Source organism: Rhinoraja longicauda, chromosome 21 (assembly GCF_053455715.1).
Source record: "Rhinoraja longicauda isolate Sanriku21f chromosome 21, sRhiLon1.1, whole genome shotgun sequence".
In the NCBI taxonomy this organism is placed as follows: domain Eukaryota; kingdom Metazoa; phylum Chordata; class Chondrichthyes; order Rajiformes; family Arhynchobatidae; genus Rhinoraja; species Rhinoraja longicauda.
In genome coordinates, this window is record NC_135973.1 from 21437233 (window position 1) to 21458658 (window position 21426).

Genomic DNA, 21426 nt, shown 5'->3' on the forward strand with positions numbered 1-21426 from the left:
AGAACCTGGGAGACCGCATCATCCGTGGACCTGTTCGGACGGTATGCGAACTGTAGTGGGTCCATGTTGCGAGGAAGGAGGGCGCAGATGTGCTTCTTAACTAGCCTCTCAAAGCATTTCATGACAACCGAGGTGAGGGCCACCGGTCGGTAGTCATTTAAACACGCTGGAGAGGCATTCTTTGGCACCGGTACAATGATGGATCTTTTGAAGCATGCAGGGACCACGGACTTTGCCAAGAAGAGGTTGAATATTGTGGTGAGCACTGGAGCAAGCTGAGTAGCACAAGACTTTAGTACTCGCCCAGATATACCATCTGGGCCTCCAGCTTTCCTCGTGTTCACACGCGTCAGAGCCCACCTCACCTCATGCTCGGACACCGAGAATGTGTGCACATCCCCGGCGGTGGATCCCCCTCCAGCCTCGCTAGCCAGCGCCCCTTCGGTGCTGTTTTTAGACGGCGAGCTGGTGGTGTTACCCGTCTCAAACCGTGCATAAAAAGAGTTCAGGTCATCAGCTAAGGAGGAGCCGGCACTTCCGGTTGAGGGGGTGCTGGACCTGTAGCTAGTTATAGTCCGTAGCCCCTGCCAAAGGCGCCTGGTGTCCTGCTGCTCCATCTGTGACTCCATCTTGTCCCGGTACCTCTTTTTTGCATCCTTCACTGCCCTTCGCAGTCGGTAGGACTCTCCCTTGTAGTCGTCCATGTTGCCGGATGCCAGGCCGGAGTTGTAAGCAGCGGTGCGAGCATTCAAGACCACGCGAATACACCTGTCCACCCAGGGTTTTTGGTTAGGGAAGATACTGACCCTTACCGTGGGGATGATGGTATCGGCTATTGTGGCAATGAAGTCCGTAACCGCTTCCGCAAACTCATTTACGTCTCTGGAACTTGCTTGGAACATGTTCCAGTCGACTTCGCTCAGTGCATCCTGCAGCATGGCCTCTGAATGGTCAGCCCACCGCTTTACGTCCCTTGTCACTGTCGCTTCCCGTACTATCCGTTGTTTGTACTCCGGCAGCAGGAAAATGGCAGCGTGGTCAGATTTCCCAAAAGGAGGGAGAGAAACGGCCTTGTAGCCTTTCCTGAACGGCGTGTAGCAGTGGTCCAAAGTTCTTTCCCCCCTGGTGACACACGTGATGTGTTGGTAGAAGTTGGGCATGACCTTTTTGAGATTTCCCCTATTGAAGTCTCCAGCCACCAGCATCAGGGTTCTTGTTTTGGTGTTGACACAACACATCGTGTAGGGTGGACAGTGCCACGTCGGTGTCCGCATGCGGTGGGATATAGACGGCTGTGATGATCACCGAGCTGAACTCCCGGGGTAGGTAGAATGGTCGGCATAAGATAGTTAGATGTTCCAGGTCCGGCGAGCAGGAACGAGAAAGCGTCTTAATATTCCCAGGATTACACCAGTTATTATTGGTCAAGAAGCAGACTCCTCCGCCCTTGGATTTCCCGGATTCTTCCGTTCTGTTCGCCCGGAAAACAGGCTATTACACTCCCAGCCTCTCCCCGGTCAGTGCCTTTCTCTTTTAATTAAATAGAGTGAGAGTCATACAGCGTGGAAACAGGCCCTTCGGCCCAACTTGCCCATGCTGACCAACAGACCCCATCTACGCTAGTCCCACATCCTTCTCAACCTATCATATCCATGTAAAATATTCTCCCTATGCATGCTTATCAAGCATCCCCTGAAAGACATCTTAGCTATTCATCTCCGGTACTCAGTAGAAGCCAGTTTTATATTCTCACAAAACACAAAGTGCTGACATAACTCAGTGGGTCAGACAGCATCTGTAGGGGGAATGGATAGGTGACATTTCAGGTCAGAACTCTTCTTCAGAATAGACTGCTACGCTTGAACTTTGCGTTTTGCTTGAGGTTACTCCAGTACTTTGTTTTGGTCGAGGTTACTCCAGAACTTTGTGTTTGACTCAAGATTGCAACATCTGCAGTTCCTTGTGTCTCTCACACTCCATATAAAGAGGTTGCCCCTGAATTCTATATCTTGTAGTTAAGCTTTCCTAATTTTGGTTATTCTGACCAGCAAGTTCAAATTTATGAATAAGATGCCAAAACAATTTTATTTATTCATGGGATGTGGCTTTGCGGATGAGCACGTGATTTAGCTTCTGTTCCTAAAAGGTTCTGTGAACTGGATGGTTCATTTCAGAAGGGAGGTAAAAATCAATCACATTGGCGCTGAACTGGTCAGAAAAGCAGATTGCTTTTTAACAAAAAGTGAACCACAAGAGTATTTAAACAGAATAATAATAAATCGGGCTAATTCATGATCATCAGTAATGAAGCTAATTTTTAAATAATTATTTATCATAAAATATCATAGTATATTATGACAAGATGTTGGTGTGGCCACATTTATAGTATTGTGTTCAGTTTTGGGCACCATGTTATAGGAAAGATATTGTAAACCTGGAAAGGGTGCAGAGAAGATTTACGAGGATGTTGCCAGGTCTTGAGGACCTGAGCTATAGGGGGGAGGTTGAGTAGGCCAGGAGAATGAGGGATGATCTTATAGAGGTGTACAAAATCATGAGAGGAATAGGTCAGGTAAACTCAGTCTTTTGCCCAGAGTAGGAGAATTTAGAACCAGAGGACATACACTAGATTTAAGGTGATGGAGCGAAAGATTTAATAGGGAGCTAAGGGGTAACTTTTATTTGTTAACAAATGGTGGTGGGTGTCTGTGACGAGCTACCAGAGGAGGTAGTTGAGGCAGGAACCAGCCTGGATAGGACAGGTTTAGAGGGGTATCGGCCAAATCCACACAGGTGGGACTAGCGTGGGTGGGAAACTGTATGTTGGTTGGCGTGGGCAAGTTGGGCCCCAAGGGCCTGTTTCCACACTGTATGACTCTATGATTAACCACTAGCTTTTATGCAGAATTTAAACTGCAGGTATATGCTCTGGTAAATATTTTGCAGGGTACAAATTCCCCGGTCGCTTGGCAGAATTAGAACTCGGTCCAGATCTTTATACCAGATCTCGGGATTACAAACTGGTGACGTAACCATTATTTCACCATTCCCATAACAACAAATTCCTTGCATAACTCAGAGCAAAGATTTTCTGCCCATATATGTTAAGATTGATTCATACCTGCTGCTGTATCCGGTGAGAGGGTTCCAACGCTGGTTTTCATAAATGTAAACGCACATTACATCTGACTGAGTATAAATATTATCGGTACTCCCAGCCAGTCCTGAAAAGGCAAAATATGAGTTATAAAACAAAGCAGCTAAAAAAACCTTTTGCTTAATTTATGAGTAAAGATCACGTATTCTCCACGGCTTCAGAGTCTGCTCCACCACTCCATCATGGCTGATCTATCTTTCACTCTCAACACCATTCTCCAGCCTTCTCCCCGTAACCGTTCATCATGAACCTATCTATCAGCGATTTAAATGTCTTGAAATCCATAGCCTTGTGGATTTAGAGATACAGCATGGAAATAGGCCCTTTAGTCCACCAAGACTTTGGGCGGCACGGTAGCGCAGCGGTAGAGTTGCTGCTTTACAGCGAATGCAGCGCCGGAGACTCAGGTTCGATCCTGACTACGGGTGCTGCACTGTAAGGAGTTTGTACGTTCTCCCCGTGACCTGCGTGGGTTTTCTCCGAGATCTTCGGTTTCCTCCCACACTCCAAAGACGTACAGGTATGTAGGTTAATTGGCTGGGTAAATGTAAAAATTGTCCCTAGTGGGTGTAGGATAGTGTTAATGTACGGGGATCACTGGGCGGCACGGACTTGTAGGGCTGAAAAGGCCTGTTTCCGGCTGTATATATATGATATGATATGAAGACCGCGCCGACCAGCGATCACCCTGTACTCTAGTATTAACCTACACACTAGAAACAATTTACAATTTTTACCAAAGCCAATTAAATTACAAACCTGTACATTTTTGGAGTGTGGGAGGAAACCAGAGCATCCGGAGAAAACCCACGCGGTCACAGGGAGAACGTACAAACTCCGTACAGACAGCACCGATAGGATTGGGTTTCTGGCGCTGTAGGGCAGTAGCCACTGTGCCACCCATCCATTCATTGCCTGTCTGTGGCAGTGAACTCCACAGACTCATCACCCTCTGGCTAAAGAAATTCCTCCTCATCTTCATATGATCACTTATGCTTGGCATTAATGAATTCTGGAGAAATGAGACAGCACTGATCATCTCTGGGATTCCAGGTGCCAACCGATGAAGGCAAGACATAGAGTTATACAGCATGGAAACAAGCCCTTCAGCCCAACTCGTCCATGCCGAACAAGATGCCCATCTAAGCTGGCCCCATAGTCCAGTGTTTGGCAACCTCAACAGGGAGCTGTCAAGTTCTGGTGGGTCAAACGTCAGGTAAAAGAGCGTTGAGTTTACAAATGAAATAAAATGCCATAAAGAAAAAACAAACGAATCACCTTGAAAGAAACCACCTCCGTAGCCACCAGTATAAACCCAGGCTGTGTGGTCATATCCAATGCCCCACACAATTCCTTGACTGTTGCATTCAACAAGGCGTAGGTGTCCTCCAATTTGGCGCCAATACCTACACGAAACAATTACATGATCAATGGACTTGTACTGCACAGGAGATCACAACTTAATTGTTTTTAATGCTGGTTCTACAAAAATGCTACCCATTTAGTTTACTCTATGTGCTCCTTTCCCAGACTCTGACTGCGCGAGATTCCTCCCAGCAGATTTAACAAAATTTAAACAATTCTAGATTTGTAGCTTAGTTGGCCTCTCTAAATTTGGCTCTGTAAATTGCCCTAAGTGTGTAGGGAGTGGATGCAAAAGTGGGATAACATAGAACTAGTGTGAATGGGTGATCGATAGCCAGCGTGGACTCGGTGGGCGAAGGGCCTGTTTCAATGCTGTATGTTTCAATCAATCAATCAAACTGTGGCATAATAGTGAAAGTTCCTAGACAGAGTGGATGTGGAGAGGAAGTTTCTATTATTGGAAGAGTCAAAGACTAGAGGACACGGTCTCAAAATAAAAGGATGTACCTTTAGAAAAGAGATGAGGAGGAATTTCTTTAGCCAGAGGGTGGTGAATCTGTGGCACACACAGCTGTGGAGGTCAAGTCATTGGATATTCTTTTAGTGTTCAGGTTCTTGATTAGTGTGTAGGAAGGAACTGCAAATGCTTCTTTACACCAAAGATAGACACAAAATGCTGGAGCAACTCAGCGGGTCAGGCAGCATCTCTGGAGAAAAAGAATCGGAACCAGACTGGACTGAACGCCTTCAGACTGGACTTCTTCAGTTTAACCAAGGGCCCCAACCCGAACCGTCACCTATTCTTTTTCTCCTGAGATGCTGCCTGACCCTCTGAGGTTCTTAATTAGCAAGAGTGTCAAAGGTTATGGGGAGAAGGCAGGAGAATGCGGTTGAGAGGGAAAAATAGTTCAGCCATGATTGAATGGCAGTGTAGACTCGATGGGCCAAATGGCCTAATTCCGCTCCTATGACTTATGAACATGAATTAAAGACTTACAATTGGTCACTTGGCATAGGATGTTGTGTCGCTTCCAGACTTGGACTTGGCTCACTGACAAAGACATCTCCTTTGCACGTGATGGACCAAAGGGCCTGATGAGATGGGGGTCCGTGAATCTCACTGCTGTCACAACATGCTAGGCTCAAGACAGCAAGCTGCAACACAACACACAGTGCCCGGTTACAGAATTACAGCACATCAACATCAAACAAACAATAGCCACAAACGGGATTAAGCTTTACCTGCTGCACTTGACTGATAAAGCCTTGTTTGCTGTAACTCATTTGACAGCATCAACTATAACTACAAGCAAAACACAAAGTGTATAAAATGATGAGAGGAATAGATCGGGTAGATGCAGAGTCTCTTGCCCAGAGTAGGTGAATCGAGGACCAGAGCACATAAGTTTAAGGTGAAGGGGAAAAGATTTCATAGGAATTTGAGGGGTAACCTTTTCACACAAAGGGTGGTGGGTGTATGGAACAAGCTGCCAGAGGAGGTAGTTGAGGCAGGGACTATCCCAACATTTAAGAAACAGTTAGACAGGTACATGGATAGGACAGGTTTGGAGGGATATGGACCAAACACAGGCAGATGGGATTAGTGTAGCTGGGACATGTTGGCCAATGTGGGCAAGTTGGGCCGAAGGCCCTGTTTCCACACTGTTTCACTCTATGACTCTACGTGTTGGAATAACAACTGTGGGTCAGGCAGCATTGTAGAGGGAATGGATAGATGGCTTTTTGAGGGAATGGATATTTGATTGAAGAGTCTGAGATAGACACAAAACGCTGGAGTAGTTCAGCGGGTCAGGTAGAATCTCTGGAGAGAATGGATAAGGACGGCACAGTGGCACATGGTAGAGGTGCTGCCTTCAGTGTCAGAGACACAGGTTCGATCCTGACTATCGGGGCTATCTGCACAGAGTTTGTACGTTCTCCCTGTGACCACGTGGGTTTGCTCCGAGTGTTTCGGTTTCCTCCCATTCACCATCCTCTGGTTGAAAATATTCTTTCTCATCTCTGCCCTTGCTTTGTGACTGTGCCTTCTGGTTCTAGACACTACATCTAGGAAAAAAATATCACCTCTGCATGTAACCTGTTAAGCCTCTTACGAATTTTGTTTGTTTTAACAAGATCACCTCTCATTCTTCTAAACTCAAGTGCACACAGGTGTAGGAAACACAAGGAACTGCAGATGCTGGAATCTTGAGCAAAACACAAAGTACTGGAGGAACTCAGTGGGTCAGGTAGCATCTGTGGAGGGAATGGATGGGTGATGTTTTGGGTGGAGACTCTTCAGACTGGTATCCAGTATCTAACTTCTTCAGAGAGAGGAGTGTAATGTCAAGCCGGAGGGAGATATATGGGTGGCCTTATTGTGAAATTTTGACTTGTTGTGAACCTTACAATTTTGCACAAAGCAAGATTGCCTGATGTTTTAGGAATGAAGACACCTGAATCCGGACACAGGAATCCTGAGCAAAATAAAATGCTGGAGGAACTCAGCGGGTCAGGCAGTACCTGTGGAATGAAATGGATGATGATGTTTCGAGTTGGGATCCTTCGAAGATCCCTGACTTGAAACGTCATTCATATGTTATTTGCAGAGTAAATTTGGGGCTTCTTCTTCTTTCTTTTGTGTCCATCATCCATGTTTCAAATGTTGACATTGCTGTCATCGTCCGTCCTGAAAAAGACGCAAGCTTCCGGCGACATCAATGGGAGGCATCACTTGTTGCAGTAGATGATGGTGGTAGCAGAATTAGCTCAGGACACTTCCAGTTTCCAACCCCGCGACGTGGACGCTTCTGCTATGAGGCCAATTTGGGGCTGGATACTGGGGAAAATTAACTCGCATTTCTCTGGCACTTTTCCATCAAATCATTTACATGCATTTGAGAAAGTGGGAATGGGAATGTGGCATGGATTAACATTTCATTAGAAAGGCTCAAATGTCCAGCAGTGCAGGGTTCCCTCAGTGTTGTCCCATTGACATTGTAGAACTCCCTCAGTGTGCTGCTTGGAGTGCCAGTTTGGATATTGTGTGTATTTATAATGTCAGTCCCAATCCGTGACAATGCACATCACAGTAAGAGTTTGGAATATAGTGATCAGAACAAACATCCTGCTTGATAGAGTATGGAAAAGATTAACCATATTGGTTCATGGGATGGACACAAAATGCTGGAGTAACTCAGCGGGTCATGCAGCACTTCTGGAGAAAAAGGATGGGTGATGTGTCAGGTTGGAACACTTCTTCAGACTGAAACTAAAGGGGGGAGAGGGGAAGGTAGGAAAACGCCAGAACAAATTAAGGCCGACAACTGATGACCAAGGAAGGGTTGTGCCCATCATGGGATGGCAGGTTTCCTCCCATATCTCAACTACCATTGAGTTACTCCAGCATTTTGTTTCTTTCTTTGGTATAAACCAGTATCTGCAACTCCTTGTTATTACCCCAACATTTAGCATGGTAGGTTTTCATTGATCCGTCATTCACTTACCCAGTCGTACATTTCTTGTTCAATAGCCGTTGACAACCTGATTGGCCACCTTTGTTTCGTCCGTTCTGGAGTGTAAATTGCAAAGGAGTGTTTTGCTTCATTAGCAATCGGAACTAAAATTGTAACTTCATTTAAAAAGAGGTGAAGATACTGTAAAATTTAAGGAAAGGTAAAGTCAACCAACATACATATTTAATTAATCAGACATTTGCAAATATTAAAAGTCACAAAGCGCTGGAGTAACTCAGCGGGTCAGGCAGCATCAATGGAGGACATGAACAGGTGACAAGGTGGGTCAGGACTCAATGGAGTGGGTAGACACTACTATACCCGTTGTAAAATTATGAATGCGTTACAGTCTCTTTCATGACACAAATATGTCAACGCTGATCAAGAGGCCGGCAAAGTGGAGCAGCGATAGAGTTGCTGCCTTACAGCACCAGAGACCCGGGCTTGATCCTGACTACAGGTGCTGTCTGTACGGAGTTTGTACGTTCTCCCTGTGACCACATGGGATTTCTCCAGGTGCTCCGGTTTCCTCCCACACTCCAAAGATGTACTGGTTTGTAGGTGAATTGACTTTGGTAAAACTGTAAATTGTCCCTAGTGTGTTGAATTGTGCCAGTGTACAGGGTAATCGCTGGTCGGCACGGACTTGGTGGGCCAAGGGCCCTGTTTGCACTCTGTATCTCTAAAGTCTAAAGAAAAGATATTTTTACACTAAGCCACCGTACTTTTTGATGGTTCATGTCATTGGGAGGTTGTGGTACGAAATAATCATCTCCCTATTCCTTGAATCATGTGCAGCTAATCACACAAGATCACACTGTGAACACAGCACTTCTAAATATTAATTCTATAAATATTTAAACATTATTTATTCTTATGGAAGCAGATTTCAAATTTGATTTGGGACTAAAATGAATAGCTCGAGAAAGATTTTCTTAAAAAAAATCAATAATGCATGCGTAAACCAGGATGATGCCTACAATGAAAATATAATTTCCTTCTTCAGAATCATTTGCCAAAGAGAAAAATAATCACATCACAGAACTGAACTAAACAAATACCTTGAAAATGCTGACCATGTTAAAAAAAAACTAGCCTTGGCAGGATTCACTTTTAATCAGTTACTGCCCATTTTACCTCACACTCAAATTGAAAAACTATTCACCTTGTTAATAACTGTGAATGTATTCGTTTTCACACTTCAGTAACCAACCACAGACCTGGGATAAAGTTTTCTTTTTGCAAAAAGGTGACATCACAGCCAAATGAACATAATGATTAAAAAAAGTCTATGAATAATGATTTACAAATGAAACTTCTCATAATATCTTTAGTTCCTTTCCTCAATACAAATCCACGAAGAGGAATATGTAAACTAATGGTGCAATTAACAAGATTTATCCCAATGGCATAAAGCCCAGTTTCCAGAGCACCAAAGAGAAACTAGAGTGAACTCACCTTTTTCACATCATTGTATGTGTAGTATATGAAAAATATTCCATCCCGCTTCCCATCGTTCCCTGTAAACCGTTCCAGTGCGACTTTAACATCTGTCCATTTGTGCGGCTTCCCATCTCTCCACCACTGCATCATCCCCTTCTTTATCCACACAGACTGGTAAAACAGAGCAAGAAAACAAAGAATTAGAGTCGCAGGGCAGCAAATGGCGCAACGGTAGAGTTGCTGCCTCACAGCGCCAGAGACCCGGGTTCGATCACGACTATGGGTGCTGTCTGTAGGGAGCTTGTACATTCTCCATGTAATGTTTTTTCTCCGGGTGCTCCGGTTTCCTCCCACACTGCAAAGATGTGTGGGTTTGTACGTTAATTGGATTCAGTAAGTTGTAAATTTGTTCCTAATGTGTGTAGGTTAGTGTACAGGGTGATCGATAATCGGTGCAAACTCGGTGGACCATTGGGCCTGTTTCTGTGCTGTACATCTAAAGTCTAACCTTCTCAATCAGTCCTCCCTACTCTTTTTTAGATTGCTTTTTTACTCATTATGTAGTCATAAAAAACCTTGGGATTTTCCTTTTTTTCCTTCCAATGACATTTTTTGGTTTTGCCTTGTCTTAATTTTCCTCTATTTTCTCCTTGCAATTTTTGTATCTTCATTGTATCCCCCCCCCCCTTTTCACAGTACCTTGGTGCACATGACAATAAACCTCAACCTAAACTTACACAGTAAATGATAAGAGGCCTCGAGGGTGTTTCAGAACAGAGAGATCTGGGAGTGCAGGTGCATGGTTCCCCAAAAGTGGCGTCAGGTGGACAGGGTGGTGAAGGCTTTTGTCATGTTTGCCCTCATTGGGAAAGGCATTTTAGACTTTAGAGATACAGCGTGGAAACAGGGCCTTTGGCCCAGTGAGTCCGTACCGACCAGCGATCACTCCGTACACTAACACTATCCTACACATTAGGGATAATTTACACTCTACAGTAGCCAATTAACCAACAAACATGCATGTCTTTGGAGTGTGGGAGGAAACTGGAGCACCCAGAGAAAACCCATGCAGTCACAGGGAAAACGTACAAACTCCGTACAGACAGCACGTGGAGTCAGGTTCGAAAGAGGGACTTTGGCGCTGCGAGGCAGCAATTCGACCGCTGCTCCATTTATTAAGTCCAAAAGTTAGGAGACATCGTAATGCAGCTGTACAAGTCATTGGTGAGACCACATTTGGAATACGATGTGCAGTTCTGGTCACCCAACAATAGAAAGGATGTTATTAAGTTAAAAAGTACATAAACGATATTCACCAGGATGCTACTTGAGTTAAAGGGAAATGTTGGATAGGCTGGGACTTTTTTCTTTGGAGCGTAGGAGGCTGAGCGGTGACCTTATTGAGGCGTACAAAACCATGAGGTACATGCTTAAAGTAAATGCTTGTCTTTTATCCCAGGGCTGAGGATTCTTACACTAAAGGACACAGGCTTAAAGTGAGACGGGAGAGATTTAAGATGAGCCTCACGGCAACATTTACACTCAGAATGTAGTCTGTACCTGGTATGAGCTGCCAAAGGAAGCTATAGAAGCTGTAGAATCTTTCAGAAGACCTTTTAAGGCAGCACAGTGGAGCAGCTGGTAGAGTTGCTGCCTCAAAGCAGCAGATCCTGATGTCGGGTACTTTCTGTGTAGAGTTTGCACGTTCTCCCTGTGACCACACGGGTTTCCTCCGAGTGCTCCGGTTTCATTCCACATCCCCAAGACACACGTGTTTGTAGGTTAATTGGCCCTCTGTAAATTACCCTTAGTGTGTGAGTGGATGAGAAAGTGGGATAACATACAACTAATGTGAATGGGTGATTGATGGTCAGCGTGGACTCGGTAGACTGAAAGGCCTGTTTCCATGCAGTATCTCCAAACTTTAAATTAGTACAAACAGGTGATCAATAGTCAGCATGACCTCGTGGGCTGACTGGCCCGTTTCCAAGCTGTATCTCTCTAAAACATTTGGATTGATATATGGAGGAAGGGTTTGGAGGGATATGGACCCCGAAAGCCAACTTGGTGGGCAAAGACAAGGTGGGCCCAAGGGTCTGTTTCCGTGCTCTACGACTCTGCAATCAGCCTACCTGCTCCACAGCCTGCTCGTAATGTTTGAAATCGTCCACTTCTCGTTTGGACCGCTCGATTAGCTGCTGAACAATCTGCTTCCGCCAAACCGTTTGCTGGGGACAACTGTTGGGCATCGAGAGTGATTGCATGGAGAACATCAGCCCTGCAAAACCACAACAAGGTAGGATAGGGAATGTACACTCGGCTACTAATGTTTTCTCAACCCAAATGTACATAATAAAAGAATTGTGTTTGAAGAGGGATTGTGAAAAGCACTCTCTGCATTAGAGCAGAGAAATAGAGTTTGTGCAACATCTGCTCTGCAACCCAAGCTGGGCTTTGTACTTCCATTTTGTGGTGCAAATCATTAGTGCTGATTCAATGCACGAGGGTGGCAGCAAGTGAGTCATTAGGTGTACAACCAAGTTAAGGAAAAGCTTCATATAACCTGGGGCAGTACAATAGTGCAGCGTTAGAGGTGCTGCCTTACAGTGCCAGGGACCCAGTTTTCGATCCTGACTCCGGGTGCTGTCTGGACAGAGTTTCTCCCTCTGACCATGTGGATTTTCTCTAGATGCTCCGGTTTCCTCCAACACTCCAAAGACATACAGGTTTGTAGGTTAATTGGCTTCGGTAAAAATTGTAAATTGTCTCTAGTGTGTAGGATAGTGCTAGTGTACGCGGTGATCGCTGGTCAGCACGGACTCGGTGGACCGTTGGGGCTATTTCCAGGCTGTATTTCTAAAGTCTAAAGACGGCTGTGGATGCCAAGCCATTTAAAGTAGTGATAGATAGGTTTTTGATTAGTAAGGGCAACAACGTTTACAGGGAGATGGCAGGAGAAGGGGGTTGAGAGGGAAAAATATATCAGCCATGATTGAATGCCAGAGAGGACTCACTCGATGGGTTGAATGGCCTAATTCTCCTGCAATATCTTATGGTTACACTATGTTCTATGAATGATTGAATTAATTCAAAGAAAAAACATGGAAACAGGCCCTTTGGGCCACCGCGTCCATGCCAACCATTGATCACTTGTTAGATAGACACAAAGTGCTGGAGTAACTCAGTGGGTCGGGCAGCATCTCTGCAGAAAACGGATGGGAACGTTTTGGGGCGGAATTTCATTGTTGTTTCTAAGACATGTGACAATAAAACACTCTGGACTCACTGGTTATAGGTTTTGTACTCAACAGTGATGTACAAGCATGGAGTAAAGGGAATTGACTACCTGACTGGACATTGAACCAGTTCAGCTGGGTGTGGGCATCTATGTCGCATCCTCCTCCACTCAGCCAAGCCCACAGCGGATGCTCATCAGACACATAGTGCTCTTCAATTCCAAACGGGTAGACCGCCGCTGACGAGATGCTGGACGTCTCGGCCAAGTCCAAGTTGGCCGGGCTTGAATCGGCCGGAGCAGTGTCCAATTCAGCACCATCCTGCAGGGACTGCTGGCAGTCCGCCAGCCAGGGCCGGGCAGCACTTGGTTCAAGACCAGTCTGATCACACTTTACTGAGAGTCCTTCGTTTAGCGAGATGTTCTCAAACACGCTCATCACAGTATCACATTTAGACTCGGCTACAGGACAGCAAGAGGCGACATCTCCATCTCCATCCGCATTGTTGTGGGAACATGGTACTCTCTCAATTGTTTCAAGAATGTTTTCAGTTCCTTTTGCCATCCCCTCCATTTCCAAAGAAAAGTCTGCATCATTGGTGATGGAGGCCTGGGGTGGTAATCTAACCTCATCGCCAAAGAAGCACCCAGCACTGAAATGAAACCAAAATTTAATAGGAAACTGAGGAGTAACTTTTTTTTTTACACACAAAGGGTGGTGGTTATATGGAACGAGCTGCTAGAGGAGGTAGTTGAGACATTATTATTACATTTCATAGTACATGGATAGGATAGGTTTAGAAGATTATATGCCAAGTGCAGACAGGTGGGATTAGTGTAGATGGGCATCTTAAGTCGGCATGGGTAAGTTGGGCCAAAAGGCTTATTTCCACGCTGCATGACTATGACGACTATGAAAATGAAAAACAAATTAAAAGTTCTTAACATTTAAGATTTTCGGCAAAAGAACCAGAGTTAAAATGATGAAATGTTTTGAACAATACTCTCCTTGTGATTTGGAATGCAGCTTGAGGGGACAATGGAAGCAGGGGCGGCACAGTGGCCAACAGTACTGTTGCTGCCTTACAGCGCCAGAGACCCGGGTTTGATTCCGACTACCAGTGCTGTCTGTACGGAGTTAGCATACCAAAAATGTCCTGATTTGTAGTTTGATAGCCTTTGAAAAATATTGTAGTTTAATAGGGGAGAATCTGTTTAATTGGAGAGATGTTTCAAAGAATCTGCACTGGCATTGTGACCCCCCACTCTCCCCCTCTTTAAAGAATAATGTTATTGCATTGTTCGTAGTATTAAGAAGGCTCACTAATTTGTAACTAAAATGGACAGGATGTCTTAATGAAGAAAGGTTAAGCATGAAGCCTCGGGCGTTTACAAGAATGAGAAAGAACTCGATTGAATAATTTGAGATTCTGAGGGGAAAATAAGGAGAAATAAGGAATTACAGATGCTGGAAACTTGAACTAAACACAAAGTGCTGGAGTAACTCAGCAGATCAGGCAGCATCTTAGTTGTTTAGTTTATTTTTATTATTATTTTTATTATTATTATTATTATTATTATTATTATTATTATTATTATTATTATTATTATTATTATTATTATTATTATTATTATTATTATTATTATTATTATTATTATTATTATTATTATTATTATTATTATTATTATTATTTGTACCAAGGTGCAGTGAAAAGCTTTTTTGATACGGTAGAGGAAAGACTATACATGGTTATATTCAAGCCGTCCACGGTGTACAGTTACAGGATAAAGGGTATAACGTTTAGTGTGGAAGACAAGGATAGGCAACGTTTCAGGTCGGGATGCTTCATCAGACAGACTGTAGTGGGGGGGGGGGAGAAAGCTGGAAAAGGGGTGGGGGCGGGACAAAACCTGGCAAGTGATAGGTGGATACAAATGAGAGGTGGTGGGTGTAAGTAAATATTTCCCTGGGTTACTGTACCTCACAAGACTGGTGGCACTGCTTGCACAGGATGATCGGTCCTGATCTCGGTTTGCCATTATGACTTTCCAAGCCTTTCCACTGTATTCGGTTGGTGTCACACCTTGTCGAAAATAGATACCGCGGTCATCAGAGCCGATTCCCCATACCTGGGGTGATAACGGGACAAAAACAAGGTGTAAGCAAATCCACATTATGAGTTACAGATCAGACCAATATTAAAACAGACAACATTTTACCAGGGTATAGAAACAAAAAACTGCAGATGCTGGTTTTTTATCCAAGGTAGACACAAAGTGCTGGAGTAACTTAACGGGCCAGGCAGCATCTCTGAAGCATCTCTGGAGGGTCCTGACCCAAAACATCATCCATCTTTTTTCTCCAGAGATGCTGCCTGTCCTGCTGAGTTACTCCAGCATTTTGTGTCTAATATTTTACCAGGGTATAGGTACTGGGGTGGCAGGCAAAATTCAAAGCAGAAATTAGTTAATGTAATTATACACTTGAGTGCCATTTGGGCTCCGGACAAAAGGAGCTGATCAAGGCCATTTTGATCTATTCAATCTAGTCTTGATCAAAATGGACAGAGGTTGAGTGGAGACCTGATACATGTATATAAAATTATGAAAATCATAGATAGGGTAGACATTCAGAACCTTTCTCCCAATGTGGAATTGTCAGTCAAGAGTGTGTAGCTTTAATGAGAGAGCGGCAAAGTTTAAAGGAGACATGCAGGGAAGATTTTTCTTTCCACCAGATATCTTGCTATTTCTATTTATATCTCCTCTAGATCTCCTTGTGTTGTCTCTTTTATTTGTCCCATTCCTTACTCCTTTTATCAAACTTTTTGTCTTTTCCGTCTCCTCCTTCCTGCATCTTAGGGGCGGCACAGTGGCGCAGTGCTAGAGATGGCGCCTTACAGTGCGAGAGATACGAGTTTGACCCTGACTACAGGTGCTGTCTGTATGGAGTTTGAACGTTCTCCCTATGACCCCGTGGGTTTTCACTGGGAGCTCCGGTTTCCTCCCACACTCCAAAGATGTACAGGTTTGTAGGTTAATTGGCTTTGGTAAAATTGTAAATTGTCCCTAGTGTGTAGGATAGTGCTAGGGTGATCTCTTGTCGGCGCGAAATGTTTCCGCACTGTATCTCTAAACTAAACTAAACTTAATTTTGTTTTATCTTCAACCTCTTTTAGTTCTGATGCAAGTTGATTGACCCTATACATTGCTCTCTCCACTGCTGCTCCTTGATGTGCCGAGTACTTTGATTTCCTGCATTATTTAAGATCTCCTGTATTCATTGGTATATTCCAAATAAATTAATTGTTTGGCTCAGTGAAACTATTACCTGATCTTAAAATGGGGGCAGTTAAAAAACACAGAAAAACCATCTTACCTGGTCATTTAATCCTACGTTCACCATCGCCATCTCTACATTCATGCAAATCCAACCTGCCCCAATAGGGTTCTCAGAACAGACACCTCTTCGAAACCAGACCTGGCAAAAGGAAAATACACCTCAAAGACTTGCATGTAGAATGGTAAGGGATTCAAAATGGTGTTTCAGGGGATCAGTGGAATGTTCCGTTTAGTTTAGTTTAATTGTCACATGTACAGAGGTACATTAAAAAACATTTTTGTGGTGTGCTATCCAGACAGCGGAAAGACTATACATAATTACAATCGGCCGCCCACAGTATTCAGATACAGGATAATGTTTTGTGCAAGATAATGTCCTGTAAAGTCCAATTAAAGATAGTTTGAAGGTCTCCAATGGGGTAGTCAGGGTTCTCCAACGAGAACCAGAGGACATAGGTTTAAGGTGAGGGGGGGGAAAGATTTAATAGAACCGGAGGGGTAACTTTTTTTAAACAAAGGGTGGCGGATGTGTGAAATGAGCTGCCAGAGGAGGTAGTTGAGGCAGGGACTATCGCAACATTTAAGAAACATTTAGACAGGTACATGGATAGGACAGGTTTAGAAAGGGGAATGGGCCAAACGCAGGCAGGTGGTAAGAGAGGAAACTGAGTTTAACCACATTAGAACTATTTGCGTCAATTTATGGTCTTTGACAAAGGTTTACTGTTGTTTAGTTTGTACTCTGTTGCTTTACATTGATTTTTCTCTGAAGAAGGATCCCGACCCGAAACATCGCCTGTCTATTCCCTCCGCAGATGCTGCCTGACCCACTGGGTTCCTACGGCACTTTGTGTTTTGGCTTTATACAGTCATAGAGGCAGAGTCATACAGCACTGAAACGGGGCCTTTGGCCCAACTGGTCTATGCCAACATGCCCGGTCTACGCTAGTCCTGTCCTTGTACGTGTCCAAATGTCTTTTAAATGTTATTATAGTACCTGCCTCAACTCCCTGCTCTGGCAGCTCATTCCTTATACCCACTACCCTCTCTGTGAAATAATTGCCCCTCAGGTTTTTATTTAATATTTCCCCTCTTACCTTAAACCTATGTCCTCTGGTCTTGATTCCTCTACCCTGGGAAAAAGTCTCTGTGCATTAATCTAATCTATTCCCCTCATAATTTTATATATCACATTATTAAGATCACCCCTCAGCTTCCTCTGTTCCAAAGAATAAAGTCATAGCCTCCTTATGACAAAGGAGGCTGCTCAATTTGTTGGACCTGTGTCAGCTTCAAGAGGAATTCCAACAAATTCATTACCCCACGTTCTTCCCTGAAACCTATTCCTCCTTCAAAGCCCATTAACTACCACCCCCTCCCCAGATTCTTCTGCTGCACACGCACACATGGGGTAAATTTACATTGACCAATTAACTTACCAGCCTATCACCGACATGTCTGTGACTTGTCACTGACAGCATATCACTGGAGGGGTGACACAGCGCCAAAGACCCAGGTTCAATCCTGACCTCAGGTTACTGTCTGTGTGAAGTTTACATGCTCTCCCTGTGACTGCGTGGGTTGCCATCGTGTGCTCGTTGTTCACCCACAAGATAGGGAGAATGCACTAAGTCTTTTACCAGAGGACAAAGGATTAACGTGAGAGGGGAAAGGTTTAATAGGAATCTGAGGGCCACATTTTCCCACTCAGTGGTGGGATGTGGAACAAGCTACCAGATGAGGGAGTTTAGACATTTAGACAGATGTATGGAGACCTGGATAGGAAAGGTTTAGAGGGATATGGGCCAAACACGGACAGGTGGGAGTAGTGTAGATGGGTATCTTGGTTGGCATAGGCAACTTTAATTTCATTTTTAACATAGTTTAATTTAGAAATACAGTGTGGAAACAGGCCCTTTGGCCCACCACGTCCACACCAACCAAAGATACCTGTACACTGGTGCTATTCTACACACTAGGGACAATTTCCAGAAGTGACTTAACCTACACATCTGCACATCTTTGGAGTGTGGGAGGAAACCGGAGCACCCAGAGAAAGCCCATGTGGTCACAGGGAGAACGAACAAACTCCGTACAGACAACACTGGTGTTCAGTATCGAACATGGGTCCCTGACGTTGTAAGGCAGCAAACCTATCGCTGTGCCACTGTGCAGCTCCAAGTTGGGCTAAAGAGTATGTTTTCATGCTGTATTACTCCATGACTCTCTAAAAGAGGCTGCAAAATGTGCATAAGCAGGTTAAGTGAGAGAGCGAGGAAGAGGCAGATGGAAGGAGCTGAGTCCCAATCTAATACAGTCATGTGCTTTGTTCAAGTTTGAAAGATTCATGGTGCACGCACCTACCTTTCTGTCCCGTGTAATGGCCCAGAGCACGTTGATACCCACCGAGACCTGGACAAAACCATTTCCAGAGTTTTGTGGCTCAACAATCTCCCAGGAATTCCCTAATGACCAAACGACAGGGAATTCATATCAATGATGTTGAGACTTCCTAAACAGCACTGCACATTGACATTAGGGCATCTGAATAGCACACAGGTGCGCTTGCATGCACACATACGTTCATTTTTCCACCTCACCCTTGCTCCCAACAGCTCCTCAAGAGTGTTTAGACTTTAGAGGTACAGCGTATTGCTGAGTCTGTGCCATCCAACAATCCCCGTATGCTAACATTACCCAACACACTGACAATTTTGCCAAAGCCAATTAACCTACAAACCTGCACATCTTTGGAGTATGGGAGGAAACCGGAGTACCCAGAGAAATCCCCGCAGTCACAAGGAGAACGTACTAACTCCATACGGACAACACCCATAGTCAGGATCGAATCTGGGTCTCTGGCAGCAACACTAATACTGCACTGCCCCAAATCATTGATTAAAACAAATTTGACAATTCAACCATCAAGGATGACAGAGAATGCAGCATGAATGTGGAACACACTACTTCAGGGAGAGGCTGAGGCAAATTACATTTAGAAGTAGATAAGAGTGATGAAGCCTTGGAGGAAAATACCGATAAGAATTTGATGAATTAAAATGAGATTATGAAGCATGAACTTTGGGTCAATAATGCAATTAGTGCTTATCCTACAATGTACATGTAGCTCTGCGATGAGTGTTTTTTTTATGACGTTGAGGACATATGTTTAAGGTGAGAAGGGCAAGATTTTCACACAGAGGGTGATGGGTATACAGAACGAGCTGCCAGAGGTGGTAGTTGAGGCAGATATTATAATAGCATTTAAAAGACAATTGGACAGGTACATGGATAGGAAAAGTTTAGAGGGATATGTGCAAACACGGGCAAATGGGACTAGCTTAGATGGGGCATCTTGGTCAGCATGGACGAGTTGGCCACAGTGCCTGTTTCTGTGCTGTATGACTCTAATTAGATATAAAGCAACCGGTGAATTAGGAAACATGATATTACGTGGGCTGAATCGGTTGCAACAAAAATTTTGATCGGGAACTAGAACATAAAAGTTATTTTGGAAATTGACATATAGAAAAAAAACGTGTCTTGGTAAAAAAGTGCTTTAAAAAAAGTTCCCACAGGAAAGAACATCTCTTCAGAACAGAGCTGTTAGTTTCACCAGGCGAGGCCATTAGAAGTTGACAGGCAATCACTTCTATTGACACTTGTGCAATGTTAATCTATTATACAACATTTTGTACTTTTAGATTACAGAAATAAAAATAAATTTAAGAAGGCCTTTATATGTGAAAATCCTGCATGAAAAATAACTGTTATTGCTCGCCTGGAATCCTCTTTTTCTTCATTTACACAATTGGTTTTATGGCGCTTTTTTAATAAACACGAGATTTCTTAGGAACGCAACTGTAGCTTTATAACGTTGTGTACTAACATTAAACCGCCACAGCCGATTAACCATGTAATTCATGCATGCAGAATCACAAATGAAACTTAATACCTTTAGTGTTATCTCTGTTTATTCCTTTTCTCATCATTAGTTGACCTTCCCATAGCACGGCACACACTAGGTCACATGGTCCACAGGCAATCTGAACTACTTCCCCAAGAGTCGGGATTTCAGTCCATGACAAACCCTCAGGATTCTGATCGGTTACATTTTCTCTGTAAAATAGCTGGGGAAAAAAAAATCAAAATGTTAAATTAGGGACAATCCACTTTAAGAACCAGTTATGTCCGCCACACAAGAGTCATAGTCACACATACAGCATGGAAACAGGCTCTTCAGCCCAACTAATCCATGCTGACCAAGATGCCCCATCTAAACTTGCCCACATTTGCCCACATTTGGCCCATATCCATTTGTACCTTTCCTATCCACGTACCTGCCCAAGTGTCTTTTAAATGTTGTTACAGTACCTGCCTCAACTACCTCCTCTGCAATACATTCCATGTACCCACCACCCTCTGAGTGAAAAAGCTGCCCCTCAGCTTCCTATTAAATCTTGCTCTTCACACCTTAAATCTTGATTCCCCTACCCTGGGTAAAAGGCCCTGTGCATTCATCCTTTCTATTCCCCTCATGATTTTATACACCTCTGTAAGATCACCCCTCAGACTCCTGCACTCCAAGGAATAAAGTCTTAGCCTGACTAACCTTTCCCTATTGCTCAGGCCTTTGAGTCCTGGCAACTCGTCTTTTAAAAGGAGTTATCCACTGGAGTAATGCTTTGAAGGTTTTCCTAGTCGCAATAACTTTTCACCTCTGCACGTATATATGTGAAGCTAATGCCAGCACAATGTCGCTGATAAATCAAAGGAGAAAAGATTATCAAATTATACAGAATTGTCTTATTATTAATTAAAAACTATGTTTGATTCATGGTGTGTGGAGATAATATCACAAAATCTGGGGAAAGGGAGGCAGATATTCATATTTAAATTTTTTGCCACAACTCTTGAAATTGAATACACGTGAACCTTAAATGCTAACAATCAGGTTTGGCTGCATCACGATCATATGCACTTTCAAGTCAGAACTGCTTGGCTAGTTTTGCGGGCAATGAAAGTCTGTGTTGATCTGAAAGATAGCTTCAAGGCATCTGTTTGTGTTTTAATTGGAATTTGGGCATCACTGTCAAGGTTACTACTTTATGCCACTCCCTAATTATATCTTGTCCCTAAAAATACGTGTGCCACTATCTTCAGTTTAGTTTTAGTACAGAGATACATCATGGAACCAGGCCCTTTGGCTCACCAAGTCCTCGCTGACCATCAGTCACCTGTTCCCATGTTATCCCACTTTTGCACCCACTCCCTCTGCACGAGGAGCAATTTACAGAGGCCAATTAACCAACAAACCTGCACGTCTTTGGGATCTGGGAGGAAACCGGAGCTCCCAGAGAAAACCCACG

At 43.9% G+C, this 21426-nt stretch overlaps 1 protein-coding gene across 3 annotated transcripts in view; it reads right to left on the reverse strand.

The window, feature by feature from the left end:
* tecpr1a (tectonin beta-propeller repeat containing 1a) overlaps window positions 1-21426 on the reverse strand; it is a 64588-nt gene that overhangs the window by 23176 nt on the left and 19986 nt on the right. For all 3 annotated transcript variants that reach the window (XM_078418080.1, XM_078418078.1, XM_078418079.1), the window contains exons 6-16: window positions 20013-20187; window positions 18422-18522; window positions 16095-16196; window positions 14697-14845; window positions 12827-13368; window positions 11613-11758; window positions 9496-9651; window positions 8029-8178; window positions 5520-5677; window positions 4436-4563; window positions 3122-3224 (exon numbers count right to left, since the gene is read on the reverse strand). In XM_078418080.1, the coding sequence (XP_078274206.1) occupies window positions 3122-3224; window positions 4436-4563; window positions 5520-5677; window positions 8029-8178; window positions 9496-9651; window positions 11613-11758; window positions 12827-13368; window positions 14697-14845; window positions 16095-16196; window positions 18422-18522; window positions 20013-20187 (1910 nt within the window). The remainder of the gene's footprint in view (window positions 1-3121; window positions 3225-4435; window positions 4564-5519; window positions 5678-8028; window positions 8179-9495; window positions 9652-11612; window positions 11759-12826; window positions 13369-14696; window positions 14846-16094; window positions 16197-18421; window positions 18523-20012; window positions 20188-21426) is intronic.